Source organism: Chiloscyllium plagiosum, chromosome 38, assembly GCF_004010195.1.
Source record: "Chiloscyllium plagiosum isolate BGI_BamShark_2017 chromosome 38, ASM401019v2, whole genome shotgun sequence".
In the NCBI taxonomy this organism is placed as follows: Eukaryota; Metazoa; Chordata; class Chondrichthyes; order Orectolobiformes; family Hemiscylliidae; genus Chiloscyllium; species Chiloscyllium plagiosum.
Genome location: NC_057747.1, coordinates 2695711 through 2721509, shown reverse-complemented (window position 1 = coordinate 2721509; position 25799 = coordinate 2695711). Strand labels below are relative to the sequence as shown.

Genomic DNA, 25799 nt, shown 5'->3' with positions numbered 1-25799 from the left:
CTGGAGTCACATGCAAGGCCAACCAGGTAAGGATGGCAGTTTCCTTCCCTAAAGGGCATTAGTGAACCAGAGGGGCTTTTGATTCACGGTCAGCATTAGACTTTTAATTCGAGACGTTTACTGAATTCAATGCCATCTGCCACGGTCCCCAGAACTGGATCTCTGGATTAACTATCCAGTGATAGTACCACACGGCCATCACCAAGGGGATGTATAACATTTGTATAGCACCTTTTGCAACCTCGGGACATCTCAAAATATTTAATCACCAGTGAAATATTTTGGAACAGAAATCATTGTTGTGGTTCAGGAAATGTGGCAGCCAAATAGTACACAACAAACGCCCAAAGCAGCAGTGTGCTAATGATCAGATCCTGCCTATTTCAGTGATTTTGGTTCACTGGTTCGGAAATAGACTAATGTCCTAACCCTGCTACGTTTACCTGTAACATACAGAGCATTGGTTGAAGTGCAACTTAATGATATCATCTCCAACTTCTCTTTCCGGTGCTATACTGTTCTGGAATGTTAGCTTTTGTGTTTAAGTCTCTGGGGTGGGATTTGAACCTTCCAAGTCAGAGATGAGAGTAGTACTAAGCAAGGCACAGATGGCACCACCACACTAGGGACAGTCCCTTTGCCACTTTCAACAGCATAAATACAAGTGGTTGGATTTTTACAACTCTCCATCTCATCCCTTGCCCCACTCTCCCTGGTGGGTGAGTATTCAGCAAGGGGAGGTGGGCACGTGTACTGTGATGGATGGTTAGCTAACCTTCCCCACATTACCCCCTTGACCAATAATGTGGAATTGAGCAGAATAGAACAGTGCTCGCTCAATAATGTGATTACAGCGTGCAGGCAGGTGAGGTCCGGAAGGCCGTTTCTGTGGAAAAGTCAGGAAGGGAGCTTGGTGCATCTTCTGGAGAGGTTCCCCGTGCACCCCTTGTTCAGGATCAAGGTGGCTCAGTGGTTAGCACTGCTGCCTCACAGCACCAGGGACCCAGGTTCAATTTCACCCTCGGGTGAGTCTGTGTAGTTTGCACATTCTCTGCGCAGTTTGCACATTCTCCCCATCTCTGTGCGGGTTTCTTCTGGATGCTCCTATTTTCCCCAACAGTCCAAAGTTGTGCAGGTCAGGTGTATTGGTTATGGGGAAATGCAGGATTATGGGGACAGGATAGGGGGTGGATCTAGGTGAGATGCTGTTCAGAGGGTCAGTGTGGATTCGATAGGCCGAATGGCCTGCTTCCATTCTCTAGGGATTCTACAAAACTAAGAAAATATCTGATCTCCTATGCATTGTATTCCTTCCCACCTGGCTTTCAAAACTCTCATCCTCAATTCCTCTCACCCCAGGGATATTCGTCTGGGATCCATGGTCATCCTGATACCAGGGCTGCAGGAAGTCCCCGAGAAGACCCAGGACTTCTGTCTGGTGCAACTAGTTAGCTGGGCGGGGCTCCCTCACACTGACGGCCTGACCCTCATTACCGCCAGCAGGGTATTTCAGCTGATGTGGAAACACTGGTGGTTATCCTTCACAATACAAGAAACTAGGTGTGGATATTGTGATACTGAAGAATCCAGTAGACACCTATTACAACAGCTACTATGTCCAAACATTATAACCTAAAAAGGTTATAACAGAGCAACATGGTTCAAGTAGAGGAGTCCAAAAGTAGGGGGCATAGGTTTAGGGTGAGAGGGCAAAGATTTAAAAGTTACCTAGAGGGCAACATTTTCACACAGAGTATGGAATGAGCTGCCAGAGGAAGTGGTCGAGGCTGGTACAATTGCAACATTTAAAAGGCATCTGGATGGGTATATGAATAGGAAGGGTTTAACAGGGATATGGGCCAAGTGCTGGAAAATGGGACTAGATTAAGTTACGATATCTGGTTGGACGAGTTGGACTGAAGGGTCTGTTTCCGTGGTGTACACCTCTGTGACGCCAGAGGATCATGTGTCAAGTGGCCCAAGTTAAGATGGAATCTGAGAAAATTATACTCTCTGGTCACATGCAATGATAGTGATGCTATTATGAATGTGTCTCTAAAAAGCATATGACTACAGGACATAAGCAATACCATCTGTCAGGGCTACCCATAGTCCCCTCTTACTGAGCCTTGTTAAGTATAAGTTAAAAATAAAGCTGCCATAGTTCTACCAGACCATAGAGTTGCTCCCTCATTGGAGAGAGGCGACTGGTGATGGTTTAAGCTGAGGCTGTTAGGTGGATTAGTCAGGGGTAAATGTAGGGGAATGGGTCTGGGTGGGTTGCTCTTCAGAGGGTCCATGTGGCCTTGTTGGGCCAAAGGGCCTGTTTCCACACTATCTAATCTAATCTTTAGGTCTCAGGCCAGGGGAAGAGGCTGGCGAGTCCCTCATGGCAACCTCACCTGATACAGGAATCAAACCCGCTCTGATTAGATTAGATTAGATTACTTACAGGGTGGAAACAGGCCCTTCGGCCCCAGGGGAAGAGGCTGGCGAGTCCCTCATGGCAACCTCACCTGATACAGGAATCAAACCCGCTCTGATTAGATTAGATTACTTACAGGGTGGAAACAGGCCCTTCGGCCCAACAAGTCCACACCGACCTTCCGAAGAGCAATCCACCCAGACCCATTCTCCTACATTAACCCCTTCATCTAACACTACGAGCAAACTAGCATGGCCAATTCACCTAACCTGCACATTTTTTGGACTGTGGGAGGAAACCAGAGCACCCAGAGGAAACCCACACAGACACTGGGAGAATGTGCAAACTCCACACAGACCATTGCCTGAGGCGGGAATTGAACCTGGGTCTCTGGCGCTGTGAGGCAGCAGTGCTAACCACACTGCCACCATGCCGGCTGCAGATGGTTAGATTCCCTACAGTGTGGAAACAGGGCCTTCTGCAAACCAGCTGTTTAGCCAATAGAGCTAACCAACCTCCTCTTGTTAAGTATCCATTGGTGTAGCACTGACCATGCCTCTTGGGTAAGGGGGTGGCTCGGGAGCAGACTGCCCCTCCTCCCCATTCTTCCCTATAAACCTGCAACTCCACAGCTGATCCTGCGTTCTCCTGTTTGTCTCTTGTTCACTGTAGTAGATACAGTCACTTAAAATGTTCAGCAAGAGCACAAAAAATTGCTCTTGAGTAGTCACTTTAATGGCCACTGTCCAATTGTTTACATTTGATTCGATGGTGTAATTTGCAACTAATAAGTCACATTCCAAACACAAACTGCTTGAGAGAGAGATATGATAATGAAAACTATCAGTTTTGTTCAGCCTTCCCCTCCACATACTCCAGTCAGTGCAGCATCTTGGAACACACTCAACAATGATCATCGCTGGAGTTCTTATCCAACAGGAATCAAAAATAAAATTGCCATCCGGCTAAACTTCCAGGGACAACACATCAGGGATTCTTATCGCTCATTATTTTTAGCATTTTGGATTTCGACTCTGGCTGGCTGGATCTGCTCACTATCTGCTCTAATTCACCCACTTGCTCACTGGCATTACACACAGGGACTCGCAAGCGAAAAAAGAGGGGTACTGCAGATGCTGAAGATTAGAGTTAAGATTAGAGTAGTGCTGGGAAAGCACAGCAGGTTAGGGAGCATCCGAGGAGCAGGAAAATCGACGTTTCGGGACCCCAGAGCAGCACCCTCTGCAGCTGGAGGGAGTGTGCAGAGGGCAGGCAACCACAGATGCAGTGTGGTCCATATTTTAAGACTGAAGCATCCAGAATCATAGAATCCCTATAGGGCGGAAGCAGGCCATTCAGCCCATTGAGTCCACACTGACCCTTCGAAGGGCATCCCACTCAGACTCCCACTTCTCCACCCACCACATCCCTGGACACTACGGGAACTTTAGCATGGTCAATCCACCTCACCTGCACATCTTTGATCTGTGGGAGGAAATCCACGCAGACACAGGAAGAATGTGCAAACTCCACACCGACAGTCGCCCCAGACAGGAATCGAACCCAGATCCCTGGCATGTGAGGCAGCAGTGCTAACCACCAAGTCACTGTGCTGCTCTCTGTCCACAGAAGTATACAACCAGCAAAGAAAAGCACCCCTGTAAATAAACTACAACCAAAGGCAACACCAGGTGCAGAACCCATCAGGTAGGGCGGCAGGCAGCACCCACGGGTGTGGCTTCCCAAAGGAAGTGACTTTAAGACGCACTCCAGACTCTGAAGTGCAAAATCCTGCTCGGTACTGAGGGAGGGACTGCATTGCTGCAGGTGCCTCTTTCGGGTGAGATGTTAAACCAAAGCTCCACCGGCCCCCTCCCTGCAGGAGGGTCTCAGGGAAGACTAAGGGATTTTTCTTTCCAATATTTGGCCCTCATACAGTACCTAGAAGCAGATCTTTATTACACTGCATAGAGCTGTACTGCATTCAAACCTCTGAATGCTACATGTGCCACAGTAAAGTCCAAAGTTCTCTCTCTCTGCACCTGTAATATTGCACTGCCCACTCTGTTTTGCTACCCTGATGCACTTTGTATTATGATCTGCCTGTATGGCATGTAAAACAACATCTTTCACTGATTCGATTTGATTTAATTTTGTCATATCTCCCCAAGTACAGTGAAAGATTTTTTTTTTGTGTGCAGGAGAGGTTCGTTTAAGCTTATACTATACAAAGTGTATTCGGGTAATGAACAGAGCAAGGAAGACAAGTTGCAACTGCAAAGAAGGTGCACAGAAAGCAAGATCAACATCAGATTTAAAATCTGACAGATCATTCAGAAGTCTAATAACAGCAGCGAAGGATCTGCTCTTGAATTTGTTAGTGAATCTGTTGGTACGTGTTTAACCTTTTGTACAACTATCTCAGTACATAAGACAATTATATGACAATCAACCTTTCAACCCCAGCAACTCCAGTGTCTGCTATTTCCGGATTTCTCTGAGTAAGCTCACACACTGAGGATAATATTCATATCACGCACGTGTAACCATGTGAAAAACATCACAGGCTGCGTTGATCTCTGAACCCACGTGCCCCACTGATGGCAGGATGTCAGAGAGTTGGGAATGTAAGTGGAGTCCTCACAATTCTCTGCACTCCAAACTGTAATTTATTTCTCATCATTTAATGATAACAGCAGCTTCGTGGAGGAGCTAAAATGCCAGGAACAATTTAAAGACACTTCTGTTTGAAGACTGCAGACAGAACGCGCTTACATTGAAAGAGATGTGAGATCTATACAAGATGACAGCCTGAGCCTCCAAGGACAGGGCCACTGAAGTGTATGAACAGATGGGCACATATTAGAGGGGGCATTATCATCAAACTATTTAAAACACTAACGATATGCTCTAAGAGCCGGGTGCACTCAAAGTGGAAACTGCAGCCAAATTGGCAGTGAGGTAATCCAAATCGACGCTAGTCAATTCATTCCATTTTTGTTTTGGAGGGAGAAAACAAATATTTATAATTCCAGCTCTCAAAGACCAGTCGTGGGTTAAATACCATCAAGCTGGGGGTTCAGAGGGTGGGTTTGGCGAGGATAAGTCAATTACATCTAGGGGAGGGCGGGTCATGAGGACATTGGGGTGGGTTTGGGGGAAGAGGAGGGTTTGTTGTTCAACTGAGGGGGCAACACATGGTATCGCAAGACACCCAACATTTCACATTCCTTGCATTTGACCGGTGTATGCTTCCGATCGCTCCCTTCTGGGTTAATAATTTTGTTTACTGTGGCAGAGACTCATTCACATCAAGCAGTAGATCCACACTGGCCTCTGTGATGGCCTACATCTGCAAGGCATGATTAGAAAATTCCAGAATTGCTTGCCTGGCAGCAGGAAGCACACCAACCAAAGTTCCAGAAGGAGGGGTCACAGTCTAAGGATACAGAGTAAGTCATGTAGGACTGAGAGCCTGTGGAATGTTCTGCCACAAAAACGTCAAGAGATTGAATGTTTTCAGGCAGGAGTTGGACATGGTTCTTAGGGCTAAAGGGATTGAGTATGGAGAGAAGGTGGGGATGGAGTACTGAGTTGGATCTTCAGCTGTGATCATATTGAATGGCCTACTCAGTGTCCTATTTTCTATGCTTCTAGAGAAAATGCAAGTTAACATCCTGGAGATACTCTAATAAATGATAGTCACACTGAAGAGTACAGAGGGGAACAGGGCAATCAGCAAGTGGTTAGAAGATGGATTCAATATCCCAGGGTGAGATATCATCCAAATGCACTAAGCTAAATAGGGAGGTCAAGACTACCCAAAAAAAAAACACATGCTCGGTGTGTCAGTAACAAGTTTATTTAAGCTTCGACAAAAGCCTCTGTTCGCACTTGCACCTCTCAATCAGAAGGTTACAGATTCAAATTCTATTACAGAAAACCCCAAGTTCATAAATCCAGGCCTCATCGCTCAAGGGCAAGACTGAGGGTGGACTGCACTTTCAGAGTATCTCTGGTGCGAGAGAGAGAGAGAGCGAGCGAGCGAGCGAGCGAGAGAGAGTGCGAGAGCGAGAGATGTTAAACCAAGTTCCCTCCTACACCCTCTAATGTGTGCCCATCTGTTCATACGCTTCAGTGGCCCTGTCCTTGGAGGCTCAGGCTGTCATCGGGGCTGCTAACTGTGATCAGGTTAATCAGCTGCATCCTTCTCTGCTTCCTGATTCACATTGTGAGATCTGTAAAAGAATCAGACCCACATCGCTTTCACAGTAAGCACAAGTCTCTGAAATCTCCAAACAGGAGAGTCTTTCAATTGTTCCTGACATTTTAGTTCCTCCACGAAGCCACTGTTATCATTAAATGATGAGAAATAAATACCACATGACAGTATTTGAAAGAATAAGAGGGCCATTCTCCTCAGATTTTCTGGACAAGAATTACCCCTCAGGCAACGTCATGAAAACAGATTAACTTATGATTTACCTCACTGTCGAGATTCAGGGATTTTGCTGTGCACAAATATCTATGCTTTTCATGGCATGTGGGTGTCAGCAGCTGACCAACATTTGTTGTCCATTCCTAACTGCCTGGAGGAGCTGCAAGTACTGCTGTCCAGCCCGGGTGCTGGTGAGCTGTCTTTTGAAACCCTGCAGTCTTTGGGATGTAGGAGTATCCACAGTGCTGTTAGGGAGGGAGTTTCAGGAGTCAGCGACAGTGGAGGAAGGGTGATCTATTTCCAAATCAGGATGCTAAGTGGCTTGGAGGGGAACTTGTGGTGCTCTCTTGTACCTGCTGCTTTTGCCCTTTCTGGAGATAATGGTTGCGGGCTTGGACACTTTGGTGAGTTACTACAGTGCAACTTGTCAGTAATACACACTGCTGGCAGTGTATGTCACTGGTGGGCAGAGTGAATGTCACAAGTTGTGGATGGACATACAAATCAAGCAGGCTTCTTTGTCCTGGATGATTACAAGCTCCTTGAGTGTTGTAGGAGCTGCAGTCATCAGGCAAGTGGTAAGTATTCCATCATATGCCTGACTTTTAGATTAGATTAGATTACTTTACAGTGTGGAAACAGGCCCTTCGGCCCAACAAGTCCACACCGCCCCGCCGAAGCGGTGTATCCCTACATTTACCCCTTACCTAACACTACGGCAATTTTAGCATGGCCAATTCACCTAACCTGCACATCTTTGGACTGTGGGAGGAAACCGGAGCACCTGGAGGAAACCCACGCAGACACGGGGAGAATGTGCAAACTCCACACAGTCAGTCGCCTGAGGCGGGAATTGAACCCGGTCTCTGGCGCTGTGAGGCAGCAGTGCTAACCACTGTGCCACCGTGCCGCCCACAAGACTTGTGTCTTGTAGATAAGGGACAGGCTTTGGGAAGTCAGTTGGTGAGTCAGCATTGACAAGTTGGGCCAAAGGGCCTGTTTCACGCTATACGCTTGCTGTTTCTGCTGTTTGGCACGAACGACATCCTGTGAAGCTTGACCAGGCTGACACCACATTTTCTGGTATGCCAAGTGCTGCCCCTGGTGTGCCCTCCTGCACTCTCCATTTGAATTAAGACTGATCCCTTGGCTTGATGGTAATGGTAGAATGGGGAATATGCTGGGCTAGGAGTTTGCAGATTGTGGTGGAATTTGATTTTGCTGATGATGTCCACAGTGCCTCATGGATGTTCAATCTCGACTTGCTAGATTTGCTTGCAGTCTGTCCCAACCGTCATACGGTTAGAAGCACACACACCACATTGGTTGGCTTCCTCAATGTGAAGACAGACTCTGTTCTAGTAAGGACAGAGATCTCATTCTTACCAATACGGTCATAGACACATACACCCGTTACAGGTAGATTGGGGAGGATAAGCACTACCTTCCCTCATCACCTGCCACAGACCCATCTAGCAGCTATGACTCCAACATGGAGGAGCACTGATTCATTATCTTGGGGGTGGGAGTGAGGTGCAGGGAGTAGTATATCCAATTCAGCAGGAGATGTCCTCGTTTCACCTGATGCCATGAGACCGACGGTGTCCAGAGTCAATGTTGAGGGCTCCCAGGGCAACTCCCTTGTGATGGTATACCTCCACGGCATGTATTCAATTCTAGATCCTTCTAATAACGCATACGCTCTACAGCCTTGTCTACCTTCCTAAATGTACAGTCAGAGTCTTACAGCACGGAGACTGGCCCTTTGGCCCAAACTGGTCCATGCCGACCAAAATGTCCATCCACGCTAACCCCATTTCCCTGCACTTGGCCCATATTCTTCTAAACCTTTCCTACCTCTGTATTTGCCCAAATGTCTTTTAAATGTTGTTAAAGTATCCATCTCAACCACTTCTGCTGGCAGCTCATTCCATATGGGTTCCACCCTCTTAAAAAAAGTTAACCCTTGGGTTCCCTTTTATTTTCTCCCCTTTAACCTTAAACTGATGCCATCTCGTCCTCGATTCTCCAATCCTGGGAAGATGACTGAGTGCATTCACCCTATCCATGCCTCTCATGATCTTTTAGAAGTGTATAAGATCCCCCCTCAGTCTCCTACGCTCTAAAGAAAAAACAAAAATCCTAGCTTGCCCAACCTCTCCCTTTCACTCAGACCGTTGAATCCCGGCAACATCCTTGTAAATTTCTTCTGCACTCTTTCCAGTTTAATAACATCCTTCCTATAGCAAGATGACCAAAACTGAACATAATACTCCAAGTGCAGCATGGACTAACGTCCTGTACAACTGCAACATAACTTCCCAACACACCACATTGGTTGGCTTCCTCAATGTGAACACAGACTCTGTTCTAGTAAGGACAGAGATCTCATTCTTACCAATGCCCTGACTGATGAAGGCCAGTGTGCCAAAAGCCACCTTCACTGCCCTGTCTACCTGGGACTCCACTTTCAGGGAATCATGGACCTGAACTCCAAGGTCCCTCTGTTCCACTACACTCCTTAAGGCCCTACCATTCACCATGAAACTCCCAACTTGATTTGGCTTTCCAAAATGCAAGATCCCCACAGTTGTCTATATTAAACTCTATTTGCCATTTCTTGGCCCACTTCCCCAGCTGATCAAGGTCCTGCTGCAATTTCTGATAACCTTCCTCACTGTCCACGATACCTCCTATTTTAGTGTTACCTGCAAACTTACTAATCGTGCCTTGTACATTCTCATCCAAATCATTGGTATAGATAACAAACAGCAATGGGCCCAGCACCCTGAGGTACTCCACTAGTAACAGGCCTCCAGTCTGACAAGCATCCTTCCACGATTACCATCTGCTTCCTACCATCAAGCCAACCGTGTATCCAATTTGCCAGGTCTCTCTGGATTCCACGTGATCTAACCTTCCAGGCAGCCTACCTTGTGGAACCTTAACGAAATCCATATAGACTACATCTACTCCCCAGCCCTCGTCAACCTTCCTAGTCACTTCATCAAAGACCTCCAATAAATGTGAGGGGCATGATCTCCCACACATGAAGCCATGCTGACTATTCCCAATCAAACCCTGTCTTAAATGCATATTATTCCATTTACTCAGCCTGGTAATGGACAGTATGGTACAATTGATATTATGTTTCTAGATTTGTAGTGGTGAAATTGGAAAATCAGCCCATCTGCAGCCTAACTAGTATTTTGTAAATATCGAGCATAACTGTTTAGCTCCTGTAGTCTGTATCTCTCTTTACAAAGCTCAGAATCCTGTGTTTTCTTCCCCCACAATGATCAGTCCAATAAAGGCTACGATGGAGGAGTAATTTCTTCATTCGGGGAGGTAGTTCTTCACAATTCTCTAACTTAGTGGAATGTGGAAGCTCAGTTACTGAGCAAGATCTCAGCAGGAACCGAGACATTTCTGGTATCAGGAGACAAAGGCAGAGGAGTCAAAATTTAGCTATGATCTGTTGGATTGGAGGAGCAGCTTTGAGGGGCTGAATGGCCTGCTGCTATTTCCTATATTCCAACGCTGCTTCAACTTCATGACTTCTCAATAAGCTTGGCTTCCTTCATGTATTCATATCCATACATCCTCAATGTTTCTCTGCTCCTGCTCCCTATTTGAACTTGAACTATTGACTGTCCTCATTCTGTCTACAAAATGCATCAAGTCACTGCACCAAACTGTACTTGCTATGAGTGTGTCCATTTCATTAACATGCACCCTCTGGAATTATTTGAGGAGAAAGTGAGGTCTGCAGATGCTGGAGATCAGAGCTGGAAATGTGTTGCTGGAAAAGCGCAGCAGGTCAGGCAGCATCCAGGGAACAGGAGAATCGACGTTTCGGGCATAAGCCCTTCTTCAGGAAGAAGGGCTTATGCCTGAAACGTCGATTCTCCTGTTCCCTGGATGCTGCCTGACCTGCTGCACTTTTCCAGCAACACATTTCCAACCCTCTGAAATTATGTTATTACTCAACCCACTGATTACTACATTTCTGAGTTTGTGTTACCTGTAAACTTTGAAATTATGCCAACATACACATAAGAATGTAGATAACAAACATTAATGGGCCCAACACTGAGCCCTAAGGCACTCGACGAGTCAACAAGCACCAGGCCAACAAGCACCCTTCTTAGCATCAAGTTGGTCAGTTGCCACAACAGCATTACCTGGGCAACCCCACGTACACTTGCATCCAGATTGAGAAGCAACCATTCACCAGTCACCACTCTGCTTTGCCTCCATTATACCTGTGTTGCTATCTTCCCCTTCAAATCCATGGGTTCAATTTTGCTAATCATTCTATTTTGTTGTAGATTATGAAACTATTTATTGATCCTGAGATGTGGGCATGGCTGCCAAGGCCAATAATTGTTGCCCATCACAAATTACTCGTAAATTGAGAGGCTTGCTAGGGTCAAAGGGCAGTTTAGAGCCAACTGCATTGCTGTGGAGTCACATGTAGGCCAGACCAGGGAATGATGGCAGACTTCCTTCCCTAAAAGGACATGGTGATTCAGCTGGGTTTTCATACAGTCACCATTACTGATACTAGCACAACTACAGTTGCACATTTGTGACAAGGATCTCACTAGCTGCCATGGTGAGAGTTGAACTATTGAACCAAGCCTCTGGTTTACTAGCCTAGTGACACAGCACAGCAAACCAACATTCATAACAATATCAATCATACCGTGCTCTCCTCTACAGGCCGAGTAAATGGAAATACAAGAACAAGCCTTTTGTTCATCTCTCATTGCCCAGACTGTTCAGTCTCATAACTTCAGTCGATTGTCCTGTTTAGTTTTGAATATGGATGTGGAAATGGATATTCATTAACTGATACACTAAGAAAACAAATATCTCATGGCATCACCAACTCAAAATATTCAAATAGGGATGGGTATAATTCTGAGTCCACTCATCACTCTACTATACACATTCTCACCCACGAAGACAAGAATTGTTGATAATCATTGTCCGACAGACTTGCTGGCAATGTAACTGGAGTTAATTTGGACTCGCTGTTAGAAAAGGTACATTAACTGGATAAAAGTGCTCAGAGGCTAGATTTGCAGGTTTATTTAGGGCAGTTTTACAGGCTGTTATATGATATCTACATCCAGGATTGGTCTCCTTCTATTTATTCCTGTCCCTGGCGACTGGGCCTTGTGTAATGCTCAGAGAACAGATGAGAAACAATCAATTGCTACCTACTTCCTGCCCCCATCATCTGGCAGAGTATTACATTTCCTGGTTATTCAGTTAGTGACTCTCAATTCAAACTGAGTTCGATGCTTAAGCAGCCTTTCAGCTGCAGAACACTCATTAACAACTCAACAAAAGATTATTGACATGTAACTCACGTATCAGCGACGATCCTTACGACACTGCGGACAAAAGTCAAATCCTGAGAGCAGGCACTAACTTTCCACCCAAATGCCCACCATTCTCCCTACATTGCCAACGCTTCATTTTTCACCAAATCTGACAAAATGTAAAACCATAGCCTCACATCTCTTCCTCAGCTGGGCTCAATGAGTCCCTCTGTGCGATGCTTTCCAGATTAAACTATCAAGATCATCTCTGTCTCTCTCTGTCTGTATAGCCCCTTTGTGTTCAAAAACAGTGGACTGTAGTCAAGGTGTCTGATCGCCCAAAGCCACTTGCTACAGCTTTTATGTTGCTCCAATAGACATTAATCTGGACGCTCAGAGCTCCTGTGACAGACAGACAGAGTCCCAGGCACTAATGTGCCACGGGACAAATAACTTATTTTCAACCCAAATCATGACTTTAAGCTTTTACATCATGGCTCCATTTGCAGTCAAAGCCCAGGGGCCACAATTTTAGAAACAGAAATGGACCATTCAGCCCTTCAAGCCTATTCCTGCACTTAATTAGGCAGCGGCTGATCTGCATCCAAACTACACTGCCCACTGTACTCTCATTGTCTTGGGGACACTTTTCAACAGAAATCTACTTGCTTCAAGTCTTGTAAACTCCTGCTGATCTCCTGCACCCACAGATAGGGTAGGGAGTTGGAATTTTTAGTATCCTGCACTTCAGAAAACATTTTCTGATTTCACTCCTCAGAAAAAAATGAACTTGAATCTTATAATTATTCCATTTTGTTCTGTACTACCCCTCCCGGAGGAGAGTTTCTCTCCAGTCCCACATAGAGAGTAGGGAAAGACTCTATCAGCGAGGTTAATTGAATGGCCCTCTGAGAGAAGCTGAGTGAACCAAATGTTGATCCTTTGTGATTTAATATCTCCTGACTCTATTGTTTTAGTTATAGGAACACAGAAAATAAGAGCCGCACTAGGCTATTCGGCCCATCGAGTCTGCTCCATCATTCAATATGATCATGGTTCATCATTAGGGCAGCATGATGGCTCAGTGGTTAGCACTGCTGCCTCACGACATCAGGGACCCACGTGCAATTCACCCCTCAGGCGATTGACTGTATGGTGCTTTCACCTTCTCCCTGTATCTGTGCAGGTTTCCTCCAGGTGCTCCGGCTTCCCCTCACAGTCCAAAGATGTGCAGGTTAGGTAGATTAGCCATGCTAAATTGCTCAATGTCCAGGGATGTGCCGGCTAGGTGGGTTAACTATAGGAAAATGCAGGGTGACAGGGATAGGGTAGCGGTGTGGGGTCTGGGTGGGATGCTGCTCCCAGAGTCAGTATGGACTTGATGGGCTGAATGACCTGCGTCCACACTATAGGGATTCTATGATCCAACTCAGTACCTTGTTCATGCTTTCTCCCCATCTCTTTTCAGTTAATCCTAAGAACAATATCCAGCCTCTTCTTGAAAACAGTCTATGCTTTGGCCTAAAACACTTCCTGTGACAAAGAATTTCACAGGCTCACACTCCCCAGGAGGAGAAATCTCTCATCTCTGATCAAAATGGCTTCCTCCACATCATTAGGCTGTAACCCCTAGTTCTGTCATCCCTGTTCATTGGGAACACCTGTCCTGTACCTACTGTGTCTCGTCCTGTTAGAATGTTGTAGGTGTGCTCAGATCCCTCTCATTAATAAACTCTCGTGAATATAGTCTCTCTCAATGCAGTCTCTCTTCGTATGTCAGTCCTGCCTTCCCAGGAATCAGTCTGGTAAATCTTTTGTTAATCTCCCTCCATAGCCAAAACATCCTTCCTCAGATAAGGAGAGCAAAACTGCACACAATACTCCGAGGTGGTCTCACCAAGGTCCTGTACAATTGCAGCAAGACGTCCCTGCTCCTGAACCTGAATCCTCTTGCTATGAGGCGCAACATACCATTTGCTTTCTTCACCGCCTGCTGTACCTGCTTGCTCACTTTCAACACACTGGTGCACAAGGATACCCAGGTCTCACTGCCCCCTCAGCCTTTCTAATCTATCACCATTCAGTTAATAATCTGTCTGCCTGTTCTTGTTATTAAAGTGGATAGCCTCACATTTATCCATATTATACTTCATCTGATATACAGTCATAGGGATGTGCAGCATTGAAACAGACCCTTCGGTCCAATTTGTCCATGCCGACCAGATATCCTAAATTAGTCTCGCCCATTTGCCAGCATTTGGCCCATATCTCACTAAACCCTTTCTATTCATATATCCATATGCCTCCACCACTTCCTCTGGCAACTCATTCCATACACGTACCACCCTCTGTATGAAACAGTTGCCCTTTCAGTCCCTTTTATATCTTCTCCCCATTACCCTAAGCCTATGCCCTCTCGTTTTGGACTCCCTTACCCTAGGAACAAGACCTTGGCTATTCACCCTATCCATGCCCCTCATGATTTTATTTTATAAATGCATAAAACATGCATTTGCTCACTCATTCAACTGGTCCATATCGCACTGAAGCATCTCTGCACCTTCCTCACAATTCACCCACCCACCCTGCGTGCCCACCAAGGGATTTCTAACTGAACAGAACTGAAAAGATCCCACAGAAACAGGGGACAGTACTCCGGCATGTAATAACACCAACTCCCACTTGCTGAGAGGCATCCATCAAAGCTTAAAAAGATTCCCAGATTCTCAGTGCGTTTACAACAGCGACGTAGAGTTCTCTAGCAGCGTTGAACCACTGACAATGGTTAAATTGTAAAAACAGTGAAAAATCTTTAAACTGACCACATGTTTGATCTTTCAAGGAGGGGTCACTATCAGAAGCCCACCCAGAACAGTTAGTATCTATTCTGGGCCACGCTGTAACTGCAAGGAATTCTAATCACATGCCCAAGCTTTCATCTAATCTCAGCTCAAGAATTTCCTTTTTCAAATTATGTAACTAATGGGTCTCTGGGCACTTTTAATCAGGCTGTGATTGAGGATGCCCAGTCCCTGGGTGTGGTACACAAGCTGTCAAATTAAAGGCAGGAGGTTAAGGAACATAAGACTTTGGAAGGGGGGTGGGGGGGGGGGCACAACAAGGAAGGGGTAAAAGACAAAGAAAGAGACAGGAAGGTGGCTAGGGGAAGGGAGGGGGTAATGGCGGAGAGATGTCAAAAGCTGAGAATTCCCACATGGCTGTCCTCCAGCCGTACGGACTCCAAGCCTCCCCAACCACGTACCTCGTTCCCCAGCCCGTCTTGCTGACCATCGCACTGTTTAGTCTAGCCAACGTCCTCATGGTGCTCCACATGCAGCCACAGAGTCATACAACACAGAACCAGACCCTTTGGTCCAACTCGTCCATGGAGGAAGCAACTTTCACAAACTAAGTTAAAAATCACACAGCACCAGATTATAGTCCAACAGGTTTAATTGGAAGCACTCTAGCTTTCGGAGTGACGCACCTTACAAACTAAACTTGTTTCACTTGTCTGCACTTGGCCCACATCCCTCAAAACCTTTCCTCTTCATGTACCTGTCCAAATGCCATTTAAAATGTTGTTACTGTACCCACATGTTACTTCCTCTGGCAGTTTGTTCCACAAACATGAGAAAATTGCCCCTCGGGAACCTTTTAAATCTTTCTCGTCTCACCTTTAAAATATGCCGTCTACTTTTGAACTCACCTACCTTAAAGAAAAAGACTTTAGATGTTCATCTTATCCATGCCCCTCGTGATTTTATAAACCCTAATAAGGTCACCCTCAACCTCGTATGCATCAGTGGAAAAAGTGCCAGCCTATCCAGCCTCTCCCCATAACTCGTACGCTCCATTCCTGACAATACCCTGGTAAATCTTTTCTGAACCCTCTCCAATTTAATAATATCCTTCCGATAGAAGGATGACCAGAACTATACACAGTACTCCAAAAGTGGCCTCACCAACGTCCTGTACAACCTCAACAGGACATCCCTTGCTTCCCCTTTTCCTTTCTCTCTCACTCCCCGTCTTCATTTCCTACTCAGGGAGTATCTTTCACGACCCTTCACTGACTGTAAAGCCCTTTAGGACATCGAGGTCATGCGACGGTGCTATATCAATGCAATTCCTGTCTGTTCTCTCCACGCTATCTTCACCTGTTCCCTTTCTCTCACCATCCCTCGGCCTTCTTGTGTTGTTTGTCCTCTTTCCTGAACTACTTCTTTACCTGATCTCTCTCAGCCCAGTCCTCTCCTGTCCCATTCTCCCTCTCCACCCACCCAACTCCCCTGCTGACCCTGCCCCACTCTTGGTCCAATTCATTTACTCCACAAACTGCCCCTCACTCCACCTGCCTAGAATTCCACACCTTGTCTGAACGCCTCAGGTGTAACATAAGGAGAGATTCAGCTCACATTTAACCACGGCAGGTCACTTCTTCATTACATTGCTCACCACATGCCCAGCGCCAGATTGCAATCTCTCAGGATTATTACAGGGCAAAAGGAGGCCACTCAGCCCATCGTGTCTGCCCCGGCTCGCCGAACAAGCAATTCACCCAGTGCCATTCTCCTGCTTCCTCCCTGTAACCCTGCACACTGTTCCTTCACAACAAACCAGACTTCATGATAGGTACAAAATGTAAAATGCTTTCAAAAGAAGCCAGTTACTTAGCTCTGGGTCTTCAAACCTGTAGCTGAATCGAACTAGCCGATCTAGAATAAAGGGAGAGGAAAGAAGCAATGATCCCGAACACAAATTTGCTCTCAGTGGAAAGTTTATAAAAATAATATGGTTTAACTGTTCCTTTCCACACTGAGCAATCCTAAAACAACGAGTGCTTTAATCAGAAGCAAAGGCCGAAATAAAAACTGGATAAAAGAATTGGATGAGTATTTGAAGAGAAAGAACATAGAATCACTTGCTCAGCCATTTCAGCTAAGAGGTAAAAACAATGACTGCAGATGCTGGAAACCAGATTCTGGATCAGTGATGCTGGAAGAGCACAGCACTTCAGGCAGCATCATCAGCCACATTGCTGTGGGTCTGGAGTCACATGTAGGCCCGGCCAGGTAAATCAGCAGATTTCCTTTGTTAGTGAGCCAGATCAGTGTTTACAACAAACAATGATGGCTTCTTCTTCTTCAGTTTTATCAAATGAATTTAAATCTTGCCTAGCTGCTGTGCTAAGATTTGAACCCAGATCCACACAGCATTAGCTTAGGCCTGTAACCCAGTGACATTACCAACACGCTCCCAGTTTCTCCCCAGTTCATACCACCTTCTCCCAATTTACAAATGGATCCACACAAGTACTCATGGTTAGACTTTTAGGTTAAGGTTATCTTTCTCCAAAGCAAATGCTCACAAAACTCAATGGATCTGAAACACTTCAAACGCAAGAGAACAGAAACTGTTTCGCCCTGCCTAAACATTATCGCCCAATGGTTCCAACATAAACAAACAGCTCCTTAGCACCACAGGAAGAATGCTACAGCCTCCTGCCTAACAGCGACGCATTTTACCGAGCAAGGAGTCATTAAAGAAGGGGCTTTCTTTAATCCTGGGGAAGAGGGGAGCCTCAGGCGCACCACTTTCCCCAAGAGTGATCACGCAGAGGAAAGCCAGTGAGCCTGACACAGTGCGGCCATACAAATTCTGCATCAGGTCAGAATTTGCATGGCAAACGTGCTACCTTCTTTCTGGTGAAGTCGCGGTAGTCCCTCAGGATCTGACCGATCAGTCCTCAAAATCCCAACTATCGGAAATTTAAATCAGAGTGAAGATGACACCAAAAAGTATAGTCACAAAGACACCTTCTCCAATTCTAGCAGTGAAGGACAGGGAATTGCTACTGCTTTTCTTGACTGTACACACACACATCTCATAACATTTCCAGTTCAGGAGTCTTGGTGCACATACAAAACAACATTGAGACACCAAACGAGATGGCAATGCATCCATGACCGACTATATGCGCACATAAATGCTCAGCTACTTACTAATTTGAGCACTCAGATGGGATTTCCAAGGGAGAATTCAGCGCTGCATTCTGAAAGAATAAAAACAAAGAGGGTCATTGATAACTCGCAAACACCAAACACACGCAATGAAAAAGAGAGGAAAAAGGGCAAAAAGTAGGAGCTAGCTGCCCTGATATTGGGTGAACTTTGCAGAGGTAGGGCCACAGAACGGCGCACCGCTTTCAAATCGGATGCTATCGCCTCAAATCCCACTTCACAGTCAGGTCTCGAAACTCTTGCTTGCTTGAATAAATCCAGTGATTCTTCCTTGTGCCCTGGGGGTGGGTGATGTGGGGGCGGGAGGGGAGGGAGGGGGGTGTTTGGGGAAAGACAGGGGGGGGTGGGTGTGACAGATTGAACAGCAGACAGTTGTGCTCATTCTTGCATAGCCTCTGTTCTTTTGTTTGTGAATGAGTCATTGTGCATCAGACCAAAGGGAGGGAAAAATATCCAACCAGCTTTGGGGTACAGAGACAGCATAAAAGGCTGAGAGAGGGAACCTTTTTAAGCTAACCCTGCTCTTGACAAACTTACCTAGTTCTCTACGGTGGGTGTGTTTGTTTCATTTTAAAACTACAGTACTCCTTTCGGAGAAATCGCTTAGTGCTATCTGGCAACGTTACATACGTACATGCCCCCCGTGCCCTTTCACAGGACTCCTCAGATCTGGCTCTTTGTTCAAAAGCATTTCAATTTGACAGCCAAAGCCACAGTAAGCAGCAGACAAACAGCTCCTCCAACAGCTGCTGTTGCTGTTCCTGTTCCACTGAACAAATCCTTAGCTCAGGAAGCATCATGCTCACTAATCTGAAAGTCCTAATCACAGGCAACTTGGATAAGCACCCAGCCGAGCGGGAGAAGAGACGGGAGAGATTTTACCATCCGTAGCTCCATCGCAACAACCTCTTGCTCTCAGAGCTGGCAGCGGTGGGTGTGGGGCGGTCAGAGCTGGAACAGTATTCCCAGTTAACGGACAGAGACGGAGTGGACCGTAACTGCAAGTGGCCCACAGCGAGCACAACAACAGGAAACAGTAGAGGAAAGCTAAAAGCATGCACACATACACATCTGCGTTAAATTGCAACCGTGATACAGGCAAAGTCTGGAAACAGAATCTAGGGACTGGTGGCCAGTCTCGACTCTGAAACTCAGCCAAACAGGAGGCTTGGAGCCAATTCCTGTGGGGAGCTCGTGCCGCAAGCAAGAACAGTTTCATTTTCAGGACACAGTGACCAAAAGGTCGAAACATGAACTCGCAAAAGCACTGACAAAAGAAAATCTAATGACGCTTGTAATTTCAGGAAAAGGACATGCACAAATGCTACCAGGATACAGTATTCCAGGTGACCAATCTCAGCTTTTGTCAAGCGTATGCTGATTATCAATCGATTACAAGCTTTATGATCTTCAGGAGGCTCCCTGAAGACTGGCTGATTCAGTCTCGTCAGTGAAAGGGTTAACACATGCAGGGAGTGATTGACATGAGAGAAAGTTGAGAATACCTTGCAAAATTGGGTGTCGTGGCTTCTAAAAAGCTTCTCCATTTTTTCTAAGTCTGTGTCTAGCTCAGCCTGGTAGAGATAGAGATCTTTCTCTAGCTGATCCTGATTGAAAACAAAAGGAAGGGATAGAAAGATTTGAGGAGTTCACTTCGGGCAGTGCAAACAGATACACACACACACACACACACACACACACACACACACACACGAAGAGAGCAACTCAACACCGCAACTTGCAGCCTGTGGACTCAGCTGACTATCCTCAGATCAGCTCTTGGCAAAACTTCAGCACATTGAAAACAGTATTTTGCTTTCAAATAAATTCACAACATCTGTCACTCAAGATACAAGTAAAGATAACCACAAAACAGTATAGTGGCGGGGCAGAATCGAAGTGTTAAAATTTTACATGTGGGGACCAACAGTAAATTAACAGAAAAAGAAGTGTTCACAATGTATTCATTTTTACAAGGGCTTGTTTGTTACTTATCTGTCCTTTGACCGTGTTACTCCTTTGGTCTTCTTTCCCTATCCCAATGCCTGACCACCCATGTTCCACGCTCCGAGATACCCACACTATGGCAGGCTCGAAACAGGGAGGCCATTCCAAATCATGACACACCTCAACACCAACATCTTGCACTAGCCATATTCCCAAATCACAATGAAAATGTCCAACTGTCCTGAAGGTGCAGGAATATTTCTGGAAGGCAAAGGCCTGCTTCTTCAGTTTCTGGCAGTGGTCACCAATAGCACAGTTTTACCCGATCCACGTTGCCTTATTTTTCACATGGAAGTTTAATTTTGGAACATGAACATGCTATTTGACTGTAAGGGCATCACCGTTTGCTTTTAAGTTTAATCGCCAGGATGTGAACGTCAGTGGTAAAGCAAGCATTTATTGTCCTTCCTTGGAAGATGTTACTGAGGTGGTGATAAGCTGCCTTATGAACTACAGCAGTCCATGTTCTGTAGGTACACGATGCAGTTGGAGAGGGAATTCCAGGATTTCGGCCCAGCGACCCTGAAGGGATGGTGAATGGCTTGAAGGGGAACTTGCAAGGATGGTGTTCCCCATGTATCTGCTGCCCTTGTCCTTCTGGATGGTAGAGGTCATAAAGGTGATGGTGCTGCTGCTGGAACAGGCTTGGGTGAGTTACTGCCACACATCTTGAAGTTGGTGCACATAGCGGTGTGCTGGTGGTGAAGAAAAGTAACATTGAAGGTGTTGCAAGTCTTTGCATCAAGTGGCCGGTTTATGCACTAGTGTGTTGTTTGAGCTGCACTCATAGGCAAGCAGAGAGTACTCCATTGTGTTCCTAACTTGCACCGGGTAAATGGTGGACGGTCATTAAAAACGACAAGAAGTGGTTACTTGCTGCAGAATTCCCAGCCCAGTTCCAGTCTAGTCCAATTCAGTTTCTAGTCAATGGTAACTCCCCAGCATCTTGATGGTGGAGGATTTCGCTTTAGTAATGTTCAACGTCAAGAAGAGCTGGTTAAATTCTCTCTTGCCAGAGATAGTTAGTGCTTGACACTTGCATGGCATAAATGTTAGATGTCACTTCTCAGCCAACCTTTGGATATGGTCCAGGTCTTACTATACATGGATACGATCACTTCAGTCTCTGAGGAGTCACGCGTGGCACCGAACTTTGTGTAATCAAAGAGCATCCTCACTTCCCAAGGTCATTAATGAAGCAACTGAAAATGATCAAGCTTAGGATAGTCCAGAGGAACTCTGAGCTGGTGTGGCACAGTAGTAGTGTCCCTACATCTGGGCCAAAAGATATACACAAACCCACCTGCTCCACAGGTGTGCGTTAACATCTGTTAACAGGTTGACTGGAAAATATTCGCCCTGAGGAACTCCTGTACAGATGTTCTGAAACTGAGATGACTAACCTCCAACAGCAACCATCTTTCTTTGTGCTGGGTATGACTTGAGCCAGCAGAGAGCTCTCCCCTGATTTCCAACGACTCCAGCTGTGGGCGGGGCTCCTTCATGCCACACACTGTCAAATCAGGTGACAAATTGAGGTTGAAGACAGTTCAACTGCTGCCAATGGCTCACCGTGCCTCACCGATGCCCAGTTCCTAAATCTGGTGAACAATTATTCCATTTAACAGGTTGGTAGTGGCACACAACATGGAGGATATCCCCCCTATGAAGACAGGATTTCATCACTACAAGGATTGGATGATAGTTATCCTTGCAGACACTGTCAAGGACAGAAGCTTCTACAAATGGTAAGGGTGAGGTCAAGGAAGTTTTTCCTTCTTGTTGGTTCCTTCACCGCTTGCCGCAGACAGTGTCCTTTCAGACCCAACCCGCTCCATCAGTCAGTCATGGTACTGCTGATGGTACCACCCCCCCCACCTCAACCCAGAGTATATTCTGTACCCTCAGGTATGTACCATAGAGGAACACTGAGGGGATGGATGAGGGATAAGGTAGGTGATAACATCATTCGCACCCTAAGCGATGTCACCAATATCACACATGACTCAGGTCACAGTATTCTTCCAAACGTTTCCGTGATCTTTAATATAGTTCCAAGTTCTGCAGGCTCCATATCACTGGGCTTCCACCTCTCGATCTCCCGAAGTTGCCTCCAGCCTCATCGCATTGACTGCAGCAATCTCCTTTAGCCTTATGCACCCACCCAGTCGCATCCCAACTTCACCGCAGCAACCCCCTCCTACCTCAGTGGCTGACTCTGACAACTGCCCAGGTAATTCTTGGAAAGTACAATTTTGCAGCTCTGCCTTTATTTGTTCAGTTAATTTTTTGTGGTGGCACATGGACTCTCAGTGATACGTGGAACTTGCACATCAGGTGTTCCTCGATTCTGGAGTTCCCCAGGGATTTATGGAACGGTAGCTCCTGTCACATTGTGCTGGAGTCAAAAACTATCCCTTTCTCCAAGTTGCTCCTGCGGTCCATGAAGGAACTGTACTGGAACAGTGGTTCACTCTAGGCCGTGTGTGAGCAGGGTTTATAGCTCCAGCTCAGTTTTAATCTCCTCGACATTAAATTGGTGACACAGTGGTAACGTCACTGGACTGATGCTCTATGGCAACAGTTCAAATCGCAATGGCAGCTGATGGAAGTCAATCAATAAATCTGGAATCGAAAACTGGTCACCATGTAACTACACTTGATCATAAAAATCCCATCTAGGTCGCTGATGAATCTTAGTGGAGGAAATCTGCCGTCCTTACCTGGTCTGACCTATACATGACTCCAAGCCTGAAGCAACGCAGTTGACTTTTAACTGCCTGGCAAAATGGGCTCATAAGCCACTCAAGGGCAATTAGCGATTGGCAACAAAAGTTGACCCCACCAGCAACACCCACATGCCACAAAAGAAATAATGTCCCTAGTCGGATCATTGATGAAACATGGATTCCGTTTCTCTCGCCACAGATGCTGCTGGACCGGAGTTCTCCAGCCTCCGCAATATTTTGATCTTTCAAAGGAGTAAAGCTCAGCACTGGTAGCCTGACCTCAGAGATGGCCACTCTGGGTCAGCGAGTGGAAACAAGAGTTCTATTCTCTGAACAGGAGACTCTTCTGATCGGGATGATGCCAGTCAGACTTTGCACGAAGGCTACAACGTGGAACAAAGAGATAAAGCACTAGAAGCAAATCAACAGGGGCAAAGCGAAGAATAATATCGGATTGCTGTTAACACCATTTGCAAAGGCTGCTTGCACAATCCAACTACAACAGAGACACGTCATGCATCAGTGATTACAGTCCTGAAGCCACAGCAGTTTGATATCAGAGCATTCACTCAGTAACTAATCACTCGGCAATGATCTGCGCGCCAGGGATATAATGCTGAATGCAAATGTTAGAAAGGAAATAAAATGCTGACAGTCTGGAATGAAAACAGCAAAGTCAAGCTGGTCAAGGTCTGAAAGAGAAAAGATTGGGACAGTGTCTCTGACAAAAAAACCAAGGACTTGCAATCCTCCTCTTTCAGAAGCTGACTGGTTGCAGCACCCGGAGGGTTAATGCCATCAGACAAAGGAGGGTGGACACATCAGAGAAATGAGTTACCTTTCTATTCTCTACAGAAAGAATAGAGCATTCTCCCGGCGTATATTCCCAAATCTTTTTTGGAGGCTGATGAAGAGCAAAGGAGGAAATGAAGAAATGAACAGGGCAAAAAACATTGCAAGGAATTGGGAACGAGGGGGTCAGAACCCAAAGAGATTGCAAAACAGAGCGGGGTAAATATCTCTGGTTGGGATCAGTCAGGATTCATTGCTCGTGTGTTGTGGGTGGGAGGAGACTGCAGAGCCAAGAATAACCAGGAGTGAACCAGTTCAGTGTCCGCTCTATATCCAGCTGGGAATCCTCAGTTAACGGAGGGCCATTAAAACAGAGCTAGCACACACCAGGGGAAAAAAAAACATCAGCTCAGTGCTCTCACCCAGTGCCCATTGACTTACGGCTTCTGCCAGTGGCAGCGGACAGAGCCCCTTCCTACTGTGAGGCCCACATGGTGGTAGAGCTCAATGATGTACATTCAGACCACTTGGGTGGGGATAGTAATGCCCAGGGGATACAAAACGGCACACATTTGATGGCATCACAAAAGCTCTGCCTGTCGCAAAGTTGGGTGTGGGAGTATTTATACCATCGTGGGTGTATAGCCAATCAGAATCAGTTATAAGCACAAAATCTATTTACTCAATTGTTTTTACTTGGGAACATATCGGCTATTTGATTAGATGTGACAGCCAAACACCCACACAGGCAGCCAGAGTTGGCATCATTGAAGGGGAAGCTAGAGAAGCCACATGGACTTCCTCCCTCTGACTCTGCCCAGCCCAAGAGCAGGCCTGAATCCTGGAATGCAGATGCAGAGGGGGTGAGGGTGTCTATGGGAGAATTAATTGTTAAAATGCAGTGCACAGAGACTATCAATGGGCAATGTGCATTTGCAAGCGCAAAGTGAGGCTCCAGTGGTTAGCTAGGCCGCAATGAGAAATGAAGGTGGGGCTGGACTGTGTTTCTGACCCCCTCATTCCCACTTTGCTCAGAGTCAACTCAGAACAGACAGAAAGAAACACTAAGAAGGGAGCATTGTATCCTACCAGCTAGAGAGAGAAGCCAGCAGGAGAACCCGCTGAGAGACAGAGAGGAAGCAAGCTTTCAGCTAACATTTTACAATAGTCATCTTTGCAACTATCACACACAGCGGGTTGGTCCAGAACCATGTCCAAAGGGAATGTATGACTTTTTATTTTTCACAATAGAGTGAAAGCTGATTGGTTTGAGTGAAAATACCATCTACCATATTGATCAATAGCTGCCAGTCAGAAAAGCTTGAAGGACAACAGGATTGAGACCATTATTCACATGGCATCCCAGTCACCTCAGGCAAGATGCTGTTTGAACCCAGCCAAGGAATTTATTGTACTGTTATTCCCTAATAACATCAAAAGAGTAGAGCTGAGACCCACAAGGGGGTCGGTTGGGTGTGTCTCACACCTTCTATGATCCTGGCTGTGACAGTTTGACCCACCCCAGCCCACAGTAACCACACCCTCCCCACACACAAACACTTCTTGCCTTGCGTGAAGGGGCTTTAGTCCATCAGCCAGATCCTGGGTCATTTGTCTTGAGCTAAAGCTGCAGGAAGACCCTGTGTGGCAGCACTCCCCAGCAGTATGGCACACTGCTCTTCACCATCAAGAACTCAAACCCAGTACCAACTCCAGGCCTGCTGCATCCCGCAGTGTCAGTGCAGGGCGCACAGTTCACAACAAGGCCAAAGGTGAAGCAGGCAGCTCCCCTACTATTGGTAGCAAAACCTTGGGAATGATGCCGCGACACTGAGATCACAGAGGGAGAGGGTGGGACCCAGATAGGGGGGAGCAAGAGAGAGAGATGAGGAGGAGCAGAGAGTGTGGATTAGCAAGGAAGGGGGAGATCGGGGGCGTCTGAGCGAGGAAGAGAGAAAGAGCAAGGCTGGGGTGTAGGGATGGAGAGCAGGAGTGAGAGAGAGAAAGGGAGTGAGACAGCAGTAGAGGGGGCAGTGGGTGGGAAGGGTAAAG

The 25799-nt window shown here is 46.3% G+C and overlaps 1 protein-coding gene across 28 annotated transcripts in view; it reads right to left on the bottom strand.

Moving 5' to 3' along the window:
• The window catches only part of LOC122541752 (sorbin and SH3 domain-containing protein 1-like), a 327865-nt gene that overhangs the window by 62643 nt on the left and 239423 nt on the right, over window positions 1-25799 (bottom strand). For 23 of the 28 annotated variants that reach the window (XM_043678673.1, XM_043678672.1, XM_043678675.1 and 20 more), the window contains 3 exons: window positions 23794-23859; window positions 19725-19826; window positions 18202-18251 (listed from right to left, as the gene is read on the bottom strand). In XM_043678673.1, coding sequence (XP_043534608.1) covers window positions 18202-18251; window positions 19725-19826; window positions 23794-23859 — 218 coding nt within the window. The remainder of the gene's footprint in view (window positions 1-18201; window positions 18252-19724; window positions 19827-23793; window positions 23860-25799) is intronic. The other 5 variants (XM_043678686.1, XM_043678685.1, XM_043678691.1 and 2 more) reach the window with 2 other exon arrangements.